At 40.7% G+C, this 13,579-nt stretch overlaps 1 protein-coding gene across 1 annotated transcript in view; it reads right to left on the minus strand.

The window, feature by feature from the left end:
• The window catches only part of PPA1 (inorganic pyrophosphatase 1), an 88,643-nt gene that overhangs the window by 40,720 nt on the left and 34,344 nt on the right, over positions 1-13,579 (minus strand). Inside the window, exons 3-4 of the mRNA XM_077259140.1 lie at positions 12,530-12,583; positions 4,662-4,781 (exon numbers count right to left, since the gene is read on the minus strand). Of these exons, the coding sequence (XP_077115255.1) occupies positions 4,662-4,781; positions 12,530-12,583 (174 nt within the window). The remainder of the gene's footprint in view (positions 1-4,661; positions 4,782-12,529; positions 12,584-13,579) is intronic.

Consider the following 13,579-nt stretch of genomic DNA (forward strand, 5'->3'; position numbering starts at 1 on the left):
CTCCTTCCCCACCCCCACTGTACATCCCTGTATGGCGCTCTTATGTGGGTGCTGAATGCGAATGTAACAGGAGCTGCTCCCAGCTACAATGGGGAGTGGGTGGCACAGCATCGTTCTCACTCACACCACCACCACCACCCCGGGATGGTGAACACCGGCCAGTGTCCTCAACAGTATAAACAGTCAGGTGTCCAGGTCCCCTCCATTGGCCCACATAAATGCCTCATTGTGTCCTGTGCTTATACAGACAGACACAGGATATGCTAAGGCACGGTATAGATCTTCAGATATAAACTAATGTCGGCTGAGGTGTAACTTTAGACGCTGGGTCCAAATGAAAAAATATATATATATACACCGGTATATATGAGGGTTTCCAACTACTAAACGTCATTTATAGCCATGAACAACAATGTTGGCATGTCCTACAGATGACAAATCAATGATAAAAAGCGGGTGTGCTTACAGTCTGCAATGTGTAGTGTAAAATATGGAAGAACAGGGCACACTTTAAAGGGAACCCATCACCTCGTTTTTGGCTATTAAACTGGCCCCAGTGTGCTGTTAGTGATGCAATGTGCATCACTAACGTTTTTGTTAGAAAAACACTTTATATCGTTAGGGGACTCCCTCACAGACCTTTTCTTTCAGTCATCGTGGAGTCGATTTTATTTTTTCAGTCATGGATCAGTCCGTATGGTTTTGTAATTATGCACACCTACAGAAATGCGATTAATTGCTGCGATTGCCACAATGTTACTGCAACCACTTCGTAAAACTTGCGCATGTGCACTGCTCATCTCATAAGCAACCAAATGCACATTCCCTCAACACAATCAGCGGTTTACAAAGGAGTTTCATGCTCTGTTACATAGAGATCACATTTCATTGACTTAGTTTTGTATGCAAAAACTCTCATTTCTGGTTAACTACATAAGCATAAAGGCAAAATTAAAGTTATGTTTAAAATCATGGTACACTACTAAAAAAAAAAAAATACATATATAATATATACATATACACACATACATACATACATATATACACACATACATACATATATATCTTCGCAAGTTTGTAGCACAAGGCCAGATAACGCCTTGTCACATGGCACACCGAGAATTCTCCGGTGCCAACAACAGGAGGATGTGACTGCACACATGCAATTTGCATACTTCCAGCCATGTTCAATATACTTGCATTGAGTGAGACAATGCCCATCTAGTCATCACATGTGTACAAATAACATACTTGTGGTCACACGCCTGCTGTTCCCAGCCCTGGATAATCTATACAGTGTGCAGACAGTGACTGCAGACTTGCACCCCAAGGCTGGACAACCCATTTACTCCTTCACCCCTGAGCCTGTTTTCACCTTCACGACCAGACCAAATTTTAGAATTCTGGCCACTGTCACTTTATGTGGTAATAACTCTGGAACACTTCAACGTATCCCACTGATTCTGATAATGAAAAAAGGCCGTCTTATCAAGATTCAGCAACTAAAGGAAATGTAAAAGGCAATGATGAGTTCACCATTCCATGGAGAATATGGGCATATAAGGGGATTAGAGGGGAGAACAAATTTACAGACAGAGTACCTTTAGGGTATGTGCACACGTCAGGATTTCTGGCAGAAATTTTCCTGACAAAAACCAGACATTTCTGCCAGAAATCCGCATGCGTTTTTACCGCATTTTTTTCCAAATGCATAGAATTGCGGGAAAAACGCGGAAAATCCGCAAAATTAATGAACATGCTGCTTTTTTTTTACCGCAATGCGTTTTTTTTCGCGGAAAAAAATGCACCATGTGCACAAAACATGCAGAATGCATTCTAAATGGTAGGATGCATAATGTATGCGTTTTTAATGAGTTTTTATAGCGTTTTTATCGCGAAAAAACCTGAACGTGTGCACATAGCCTTAATCATTTTGCCCTGTTCAGCTTTGAAGGCTTTTTTAATCCCTTGCACATTACTGGCTACAGCATGGGTTAATCAATCAGTGATCATTCTCTGAGTGAAAGCTGTGTGCACATGATCAGGAAAGAGCAGATAAAGCCCCATGTGCTCATTGAACCATGCAGACTTAAGGCATCTATGACATGCTGCGGCTCGTAAACCTGCACCGCAGGGGAGGTTACGCAGCGTTAAATAGAACAGTGGGCATGAGATTACTATAAATCCCATCCACTGAGCTTGCAATGTTGAATGCAGCGTAGGCGAGCTGCGTCCAAACCGCTGCTATTCCGGATCATGCGACATACCTTTACTGAACTTCTCGGGGCTGAATTTTACCTGATCATAAATAAAGCTCAGAAAATGATCTGAGCTACAAATGCCCCATCAGAACAAAATAATTCTGCTGCCAGAGATGTGCAGGGTAGCAAGGTTGAAAGATCCAAGAGGAACAGCATTTTTAATAAAACCGAAATTGAGGAAAATGCATGCATTTTAAAGGGAACCAGTCAGCAGATTTTTGCTATGTAATCTGAAGACAGTAGGAGATAGAGGCTGAAACACAGAATACAGGGATGTGTCACTTGTTAAAGTGCTGCTGTTTACTAACTGAATGATTTATCACCAAGATTAACATTGCCGGAGTAGTCCGGCAACTAAGCACCTCACTGTCTATGGACTTTGTACACAGAGGTCTGGTGTGAGCGGGGGCAGCTTTTTCAGCTCTGCTTCATGCCAAATCTAAAAGCTCTGACAAAATGGCTGCACCAAGTAATTAAGTCATACATCGTTGGATTCAGATTCTCTACCTACATTACACTGCTCTTAGATGAGGTAGGGAAAAACCTGCTGACAGATTCCCTTTAAGCAAAAAGTATTATGTCCATACACAGGTTCTTGGTGTTTTGAATCCTGTAAATACCTGTATGCCCATAAGTATGCAATGTGCGTTTAACAGGATCATAGGAATCGGACATTATCTCCAATCGAATCAAATTTGTGCAGCACTAATCAAGCAGAAGTCTAATCGGCCATTGTAAACAAGAGAAAACTGATTTGCAGAACCATGGACCAGCAGCCTTGGATATGAGAGCTATCGGATTTGTAGACCTTTTCGATCCACACGTCATCATACCTTGGCTACTATTACACCTTTTATTTGTTGCTGAACTCCAGAGAAGTTTCCATTTAAATTAATATGCAATGAGATTTTAAGTGCTCAGGAGACCGCAGAGAACTTAACCAGCTATTGCCTCTTGAGGTCGTTCCACCACTCATCACAGACAGATTTCAGTCAATCAATCAACCTAAAAAGGCTTGTGCACTCAGGCAAGGAAATAAAAAAGTAAGCTATCACAGCTAAAAGGGCTGGCGCTGGGTAGGTCTTTAAGTGCTCTGCCATTCCCAGAGCATTTAGCATTTTAATTCATATGAAAAATGTGGCATTAATTAGTCGGTAATGCAGAAACACATAGAAAATATAAAACGGTGACAATGGGTATACATTTGAAAGACCTGCTACCCATAAATGTGAGGTGATCTGACAGATTCCCTTTAAATAAAATATATGCCTTGCACATATGCCAAAATAAATATAGGTGCAAGGCATATATTTTATGTAGTACAAGTATGAGCTTCTGCCTAAATACTACATTTATAAAAATTTATATATACTGTAATTTTGTTTTGTTCAGTAGACATTACCAAATATTAGACCAAAAAAAAAATTGTTATTGTCCCATTGGAGACCTAAACAAAACTGATGATGAGGTTCAGAGTTCGCATATTTATGGAAATGTACAAGCCCAATTCCACGTCACAAAAAACCTCTGTTGTGGACACAGACAGAAGAGGGCCCCTGTGCAAGAACAGTTTATGGGCCCTTTGCAGCCCAAGAGCTCATCATAATTGACAATCCCATATGTTTTGGAGGTAGATATGGGCCCCTCACCTCTTGGACCCTTGTGCAGCTGCATAGGTTGCACCAATGATATGTCCACCCCTGGGTGTGAGCCATTGTTGCCCAGAATTGTTGAGGCTTTGCCTAGCAGCATGGGTTTAGTGGGGGCCATGGGTCGCTCCTCCTGCGGGCATGGTGTCTATAGCTGTTGGACAGGTTAGGTACCAGTTTTGAACAACGCAGTGATGTGGCAGTGGGCTCATACAGTCTGTTCAAAATATTAAGAACTATGATGTACTGTAATGCATATTTGGATGTCCCATGTCTTTCTACACCCTTCGTATATTTGGTAAAATGCCTCTTGCCAATTTAGTATGTGTGTGCAGACATTTCCAAGGCTCAGAATGGAAAAATCCTAGCCCGTTACCTTACATCTTTATTTCAGAGGCAGGATAGTAGATCCTTGTGTTTGGCGTAATAGCAGTCTTAAAGAGTTGAAAAACAAATATGTGAACTTTCCAGATGTAGAGGAATAGCAGCTCTGTATTCTAGAACCCCAAGAATAGAAGCTGGAGAGAATAAATCACTAACGGCAACAAAACCAATAAGAAAATCATAAAAATAGTTTCTTGATTATACACTTGTGTTGGGAATCCTCTGGCACAAATTCTCTACTTTACACACATTATACAAGACGCTATCCATAAATGCCACACAGCGCTTGGCATCACCACTACTGTTCAGACGCCCAGCCAGTGTTCCAGTTTATCCAGAGCTTGTGGCTGGAATAGATGGTTATTACCTGTGGGAGGGCGCCATAGTTCCAGATATAGCCCTTGTGAGGGAACACATTGGCCACGTAACGGAGCTTGCCTTTTTTCACATCTTGTTTGATGGGATTCAATGGGTCTTTTGTGGCAATCTGGAAATACAAGCAACAGCAGCTGGTTACTGGAAGATCTGAATGAATTCCTATAGTTAAGAATAAATGAGGAGAGAGGGAAAAAAAAAAAAAAAGCGATCAGCATGGCATGAACAACATCTGAGCTGGAGAACAAGTCAGCAAAAAGCCCACGCACATCAAGCCGGGGGTTTGCGAACAATTCTGAGTCATGTTCTGTTCTCATTCATTGCGGTTATCTCATATTCGGTTACTTAAGGTGAACCATAAATAGGCCTTTGGATAATTTAGGCTTCTGAGTCGAGGAGGTATAGACATTGCATGGAGCCTTCATTGGAATACAACAGCCTCAAGTTTAAAATATAGAAAGTTACTATAATATGATCACACTCAGTTCTGCCGGTGTGTTTAGAGTATATTATACACCAGCTGCAATATTAGAACCACCTAATCTTGTACAAGTCACTTGTGCTGCCAAAAGAGCTTTGACCCCTCAAAGCATGTAATACCGAAGAACCCCATCAATAGTCTTGTGTATCTTTCCCAGTGAGTTACAAGACCTTAATCATCTGCGAAGGTGAGATGTTCATAAATTGATGTTGTTTTACAAAGCACATCCAACAGAAGGCTGATCAGATTGAGATCTGAGGAATTTAGATGCAAAGTCTTCACCTTGATCTTTGTAACGTTCTTCATGCCATTTTTGTAGTGTGGCTATAAAAATAAGGGAGGCCAGCACCATTAGTGAATACAATTTCCTAAAATTGTGAGTATTTGGTCTACAACAATGTTCAGGCATGTACCATCCAGATGACTGCTAGGACCCAAGTTCTCCCTCCAGAACATTGCCCAAAGTATCAAACTATCTCCGCCGACTTGCTTTTTTTCACATCTTTATGGAATCTGTTCTCTAGGTAAGCTGCGAATAAAGGGCCAGTCTGTTCCTTCTGTATAATATGAGGCGCGATTCATCAGAAAGGGCCATTCTTTCTTTGCTTCCTAGCCCAGTCCTCATATTGACGTGCACATTGAGGGCACTTTGTGTGCTTAACATGAGTTAGCGTGGGAACTCACTGGTCAGTAGCTATGCAGTCGATACGCAGCAATTGGTGGTTATGTATACCAACCTTTGTTAGGTGCCATTGTCACAAGCTAATCAATGTTATGTAGTTCACCTGTAAGTGGTCTTAACATTGATAAAGGGACATTCTTCAACTCTGTACACACTAAAGACTGAGAATTATTGCCACAATAAACACATTCCGACAGTTTGTTGTATTATCTTAAACATTTCATACAGAGTATAATAAAAGGTTACTGTAGATTATGGGTTAAGCTTCATACCGGTATGGGAAGTGGTTTTCAAGAATTACATTAGATGAAAATCCACACTAGAGAAAGTAAAAACAATTTGTGGGATCTGCAAGGAATATAAAAGGTTTATGCTCATCTTTCTTCATGAACACACCGCTCCCCTGTGTCAAGGCTTCAGGTTTGCTGGGGGGGGGAGCGGACGCGACAGCTCGGAACAGTGGCATGGGCCGAATTGTGCGCTCTCCTATGCCACGAACAGAGGCACTAAAACTGGCCAGAAATGTAAATGCTGGGCTCTTTCCCATGAAAATGGGCCACCTCAGTCTGCAGAGGTGGCCAGATAAGCTAGGAGTAAAACAGATTAAAAATTAATTTGTTCTTGAGACCCAAAATTTTAACCAAGATGTAAATTGCAAAGTTGCTTGGTTTTAAAAGTACTTTGAGAATTTTACACATTAATAATTAAAAACAACAAAACATTTAACCCCCTCCATTTTCCATTTTAGCTGTCCGTATAAGGGCTTTTTTTTTTGCAGGACAAGTTGTACTTTTAATTGACAACATCCATTTCACATGGTACAATGGAAAATGGGGTGAAAAAAATTCCAAGTGCGTTGAACTTGCCAAAAAAAAAAAAAAAAAAAAGTGCAATTCAATTTTTTTTTTAAATTTGTTATGTTCACCAAGTACTCCTAGTACAAAATAAATAGGATAGGTATATTTAAAAAAAATATATAAGTGGTGAAAACTTCAGAAACTTGGCGAAACAAGCGTATATTTTTTTCTTACATTTTCTGAGAACTGTAACACTTTCATTTTTCAGAATATGGGGCTGGGTGAGAGCTTATTTTTTGCGCCAAGCTGACATTTATTGATACCATTTTTGGGTACATATAATGTTTTGATAGTCTCTTATTACATTTTATTGCAATGTTGCGGTGGCCAAAAAAACTCACAAATCTGGGGTTTTGATTTTTTTTTTCTCTCGTTACACTGTTTACGGATTCGTGAATTCTATATTTTAATAGCTTGGACATTTTTTGAATGCAGTGATACCAATGTGTATTTTTTTAATAAAGGGATGTGATGTTGAACTTGCGTTTATTTTTAACTTTTTTTTTTTTAAACTTTCTAGTCTCCTTAAGAAACTTGAAGCTGCATCAGCCATGCTAAGTATAGCAAAAATCACCATCTCTCATGAACCCTCACAATCACATGACAGAGTAACCGATGGCTGGGATGAATGAAGTACATCCAACCGCTGCCTCTTAACTCCTGCTGTCAGATGGACAGCGGAATTTATCCGGAACCCCCCCCCCCCCCCCCCGATTTTTGACAGCCAGCTGTGGTAAAGCAGACAGTTGGGGGATGGCACGTCCATTAGATGCGCTAATTCTGGTGCTTTGCTCTGCTCTTCCCATTTGCCCTATAGCCGTGGCAAGTTGGGTTCATATTTGTGGGGTTGATGTCACCAGACAATACAAAAGGGTGACATAGCTTAGTAATGGGGAGGAGTCTATAACACACCCATCCATTACTAATCCTATAGTTGTATTGTAAATAAAGACACAGCCAGAATAAAGTCCTTTATTTGAAATCAAAACAAAAGCACACTTTGTTGGATATTTTTAAATAAAAATGGAAAAAAAGTGGTTTGTTTTGATTTCAACTAAAGGTCTTTTTTCTTGCTGTGTCTTTATTTACAACTAGCTGTACTACCCGGCTTCGCCCGGGGTAATAACTGCTGTTAGCAAAATAGAATGTGTTAACAAAAATTTATTCTGCACAAAAAAACCACAAAACAAATAGATAGAAATGTAATTATTAAAAGGCAAAAACTAAGCTAATAGAAGCATTTTACAACATATATTTCAACACCAGAGATATTCCACACAGATTTAACTAAATTGGCCAAGTAATGTGAAGTAATCTTCTACTACTTATTCGAGAGCCTTTTGATAAACGACATTCTTAGTTTTTCCTTCAGGTGCAAAGACAAACAGATTTTTGGCTGTTCCAACTCTTGAACAGGCCACATAAAGTTGACCATGAGAAAAGCATGGAGATTGTAAATCTAAGCTAGCTGAAGAGCCCGGCGTTGCCTGGGCATAGTAAATATCTGGTTAGTTATAGCACCTCACTTCTCTTATTTTCCCATCACGCCTCTCATTTTCCCCATCATATCTCTCATTTTCCCCCTCACTCCTCTCATTCCCCCCTAACACTTGTCATTTCGACCTCACATCTGTCATTTTCCGATCACTCCACTATTTTCCTGCACTCCTCTCATTTTGCACTCGCACCTTTTCATTTTCACCTCACACCTCTCATGTTCACCTCAGTATATACATGTTTGTCATCTCCCTTATATATAGTATACACCTGTATGTCATCTCCTGTATATACAGTAGTATATACCTGTATGTCATCTCCTCCTATACATAGCATATACCTGTATGTCATCTCCTCCTGTATATACTATATACCTGGAGGTAATCTGCTCCTGTATATAGTATATACCTGTGTCATCTCCTTCTGTATATAGTATATACCTGTATGTCATCTCCTGCTGTATGTAGTATGTACCTGTATGTCATCTCCTCCTCTATATAGTATATACCTGGGTGTCATCTCTCCTGTATATAGTATATATCTGTGTCATCTCCTCCTGCATATAGTATATACCTGTGTGTCATCTCCCCTGTAAATAGTATATACCTGTGTGTCATCTCCTCCTGTATATAGTATATACAGTTGGGTCCATATATATTTGGACAGAGACAACATTTTTCTAATTTTGGTTATAGACATTACCACAATGAATTTTAAACAAAACAATTCAGATGCAGCTGAAGTTCAGACTTTCAGCTTTCATTTGAGGGTATCCACATTAAAATTGGATGAAGGGTTTAGGAGTTTCAGCTCTAACATGTGCCACCCTGTTTTTAAAGGGACCAAAAGTAATTGGACAATTGACTCCAAGGCTATTTCATGGAGAGGTGTGGGCAATCCCTTTGTTAGGTCATCCTCAATTAAGCAGATAAAAGGTCTGGAGTTGATTTGATGTGTGGTGCTTGCATTTGGAAGGTTTTGCTGTGAAGTAAACATGCAGTCAAAGTAGCTCTTCATGCAGGTGAAACAAGCCATACTTAACCTGCGAAAACAGAAAAAACCCATCCGAGAAATTGCTACAATATTAGGAGTGGCAAAATCTACAGTTTGGTACATCCTGAGAAAGAAAGAAAGCTCTGGTGAACTCATCAATGCAAAAAGACCTGGGCGTCCACGGAAGACAACAGTGTTGGATGATCGCAGAATAATCTCCATGGTGAAGAGAAACCCCTTCACAACAGCCAACCAAGTGAATAACACTCTCCAGGAGGTCGGCGTATCAATATCCAAATCTACCATAAAGAGAAGACTGCATGAAAGTAAATACAGAGGGTTCACTGCATGGTGCAAGCCACTCAAGTGTCAAGAATAAAAAAGCTAGAATGGACTTTGCTAAAAAACATCTAAAAAAGCCAGCACAGTTCTGGAAGAACATTCTTTGGACAGATGAAACCAAGATCAACCTCTACCAGAATGATGGAAAGAGAAAAGTATGGCGAAGGCGTGGTACAGCTCATGATCCAAAGCATACCACATCATCTGTAAAACATGGCAGACGCAGTGTGATGGCTTGGGCATGCATGGCTGCCAGTGGCACTGGGTCACTAGTGTTTATTGATGATGTGACACAGGACAGAAGCAGCCGAATGAATTCTGAGGTATTCAGAGCCATACTGTGTGCTCAGATTCAGCCAAATGGAGCAAAACTGATTGGTCGTCGTTTCATACTACAGATGGACAATGACCCAAAACATAAAGCCAAAACAACGCAGGAGTTTATTAAAGCAAAGAAGTGGAATATTCTTGAATGGCCAAGTCAGTCACCTGATCTCAACCCAACTGAGCATGCATTTCACTTGTTAAAGACTAAACTTCAGACAGAAAGGCCCACAAACAAACAGCAACTGAAAACCACCGCAGTGAAGGCCTGGCAGAGCATCAAAAAGGAGGAAACACAGCGTCTGGTGATGTCCGTGAGTTCAAGACTTCAGGCAGTCATTGCCAACAAAGGGTTTTCAACCAAGTACTAAAAATGAACATTTTATTTAAAATTATTGAATCTGTCCAATTACTTTTGGTCCCTTTAAAGACGGGGTGGCACATGTTAAGGAGCTGAAACTCCTAAACCCTTCATCCAATTTTAATGTGGATACCCTCAAATGAAAGCTGAAAGTCTGAACTTCAACTGCATCTGAATTGTTTTGTTTAAAATGCATTGTGGTAATATCTATAACCAAAATTAGAAAAATGTTGTCTGTCCAAATATATATGGACCTAACTGTATCTGTATGTCATCTCCTCCTGTATTAGACCTCGTTCACACGTTATTTGGTCAGTATTTTTACCTCAGTATTTGTAAGCTAAATTGGCAGCCTGATAAATCCCCAGCCCACCCCCTGGCAGTATATATTAGCTCACACATACACATAATAGACTGGTCATGTGACTGACAGCTGCCGGATTCCTATATGGTACATTTGTTGCTCTTGTAGTTTTTCAGCTTATTAATCAGATTTTTATTTTTGAAGGATAATACCAGACTTGTGTGTGTTTTAGGGAGAGTTTCGTGTGTCAAGTTGTGTGTGTTGAGTTGCGTGTGGCGACATGCATGTAGCGACTTTTGTGAGATGAGTTGTGTGGCGACATGCGTGTAGCAACTTTTTGTGTGTCGAGTTGCATGTGACAGGTTAGTGTAGCAAGTTGTGTGCAGCAAGTTTTGCGCGTGGCGAGTTTTGCGCGTGGCGAGTTTTATGTGTGGTGCCTTTTAAGTATGTGCAAGTTTTGTGTGAGGCAACTTTTGCATGTGTTGCAACTTTTGTGCATGTGGCAATTTTTCCGCGTGTGCAAGTTTTGCGTGTGGCGAGTTTTCCATGAGGTGAGTTTTGCACGTGTGGCGAGTTTTGCATGTGGAGAGTTTTGCGTGTGGCGAGTTTTGAGCGGCGACTTTTGTGTTTCAACTTTTATGTGGCGAGGTTGGTGTAGGTGTGGTGAAATGTGCGCTGAGGGTGGTATATGTGTTTGAGCACGTGGTAGTGTGTGGCGCATTTTGTGTGTGTGTTCATATCCCCGTGGTGGTGTGGTGATTATCCCATGTCGGGGCCCCACCTTAGCAACTGTACAGTATATACACTCTTTGGCGCCATCGCTCTCATTCTTTAAGTCCCCCTTGTTCACATCTGGCAGCTGTTAATTTGCCTCCAACACTTTTCCTTTCATTTTTTCCCCATTATGTAGATAGGGGCAAAATTGTTTGGTGAATTGGAAAGCGCGGGGTTAAAATTTCACCTCACAACATAGCCTATGACGCTCTCGGGGTCCAGACGTGTGACTGTGCAAAATTTTGTGGCTGTAGCTGCGACGGTTCAGATGCCAATCCCGGACATACATACACACATTCAGCTTTATATATTAGATACAACTATAGGATTAGTAATGGATAGGTGTCTTATAGATGCCTTTCCATTACTAAGCCGTGCGCTTGATGTCACCAGACAACACAAAGGTGAAATCAAGCCCACAAAGTGGGGACCCCTCTATTCTTGATAACCAACCTTGCGGTTTGCAGCCCCAGCTAGTTATTTTTTTTCCATTTATTAATTTGTAGGGCAGGCAGCGGCTAAAGAATACTCCCATCAGCCGCCACCTGCTGCTGCCGTTATCAATTGAATAGAACTCATCATTCTCCTCTGCTTGCGCTGATCGCTGGCAGAACAGGGAAGACTGACGAGAGCCGTTTTCAGCACCCTGCACCGGGGAACAGCGCTAACTGTACTGCTACTTCCCTGGTGCTGGTACATGTGGTACTGATGCGGAACACTTGTGCCGCAAGTATTACACACAGACGCTGCTCTCTCCTGTACCGGTTTTTCCGGCCTTAATACAAAGTGTGGGTCTTTTTTGCAGTCGACACTGATGACACTCAGATTTGACAAACAGACATATGAATGAGTCCCTACGTTTAATTTTATGTCAGCTAATGGTCTTGGAGTGGTCAAATAAAGGATATGGCCTGATTTAGACTAGATAATCAGGGTGTAATGGAATGAAAGTAACCCAAATTCCTCCAGTAACACAGCTGATTGCTAATGTTAGTATGTAGCCATACACAACAGGGTTAATGTAGGAGACCACTCCAATAAATGAAAATAATGTGCATTTACTTAGATGCAGAATAAGGCGAAAAAGTGGGTGGTAATAAAACTGAAAAAAAATAAGATGCGCTTCATATTTTCAAATAGTAAAGGAGAATCCATGTAAAGTGCTGCATACACAGTATCAGTATATTGTGGAAGCTTTTGTAAGGCGATGGAATGGAGTTTTTCCATATGCAATAATATACTGACCTCCATCTTTGCATTAGTCCAGCGTGGCACTTCTACGACCATGTTAAATATTCCCTATAAAAAAAAAATAAATAAGACTAAGGAGACAAGTCACAATCACAGATTATTGTGTACACATATCCATAAACTTCCATTGCATCTTATACACGCCAACACATTTAGGAAAACCTATTGCAGGTATCAACATAAATAGGGCACTTAAAAAAAAAAAACAATTCTCCAATTGCAAAGCAACAACATGGTATAGTGATTTGGTATAAGAAAGGTTCACTTTAAGTTTAAAATATCTATGTTGTACAGAATAACTTTTCCCCCCCACATTGCTTACTGCATCAAAGCTGGCCCCTACAAGAGAATCAGATTGTCAGAAGATCTGAAGAAAGCCGTTACATCTGATCACACTCCTGTGCCTTCCAGTGAAGCACATCAAACCACCAAAGATAATGGCCTCATCCTGTCATGTTCCAAACGTTCCTTCTTCCAGAAGCGCAGAAACATGGAACCGAGAGCCTGAAACTTATTAGCCTCTGTCTTGTATATTAAGAACAAAACACTACAGACTGTTCCTGCGGAGTTTATGCATCAATACAACGCTGACACATTAATTCTAAGCGAGCACATTTGTAAAGGGTCAGAATTTTTTTTCCCCATAAATCAATAGTACATAGAAATAAAAGCTTTGTAAAATATCTTATTTGCGAAATCCGCTTCTTTCCCCTCCTGGACTGATCACTCAATCTCAATTTACAGGTAAAATCTGTATTTAATGAAGACAGATTACATTGTGGAAATAGGAGCAAGGGTGAGAAGGAGAGGGACAACAGCCACCATGAAGGTGCGACAGCAAGAACAACGTGAAGTGCTTTCCCATGCTTGCTCTGCCAGACATCAGCAGCTGGGTGGTCTTTGCTCTTCTGCATCTTGTTTTAGGTCTTTATTCCAACCGCTGTCCAAGGTACCCGACTAGTCTTGTACATGGAACAATCAGCAGGAACAACTCTATTATGCCTTTTTAATAACATGCATCAGTGTGATTTCACGCTCCAAGGG

This window comes from Ranitomeya variabilis, chromosome 4 (genome assembly GCF_051348905.1).
Source record: "Ranitomeya variabilis isolate aRanVar5 chromosome 4, aRanVar5.hap1, whole genome shotgun sequence".
NCBI classification, from domain to species: domain Eukaryota; kingdom Metazoa; phylum Chordata; class Amphibia; order Anura; family Dendrobatidae; genus Ranitomeya; species Ranitomeya variabilis.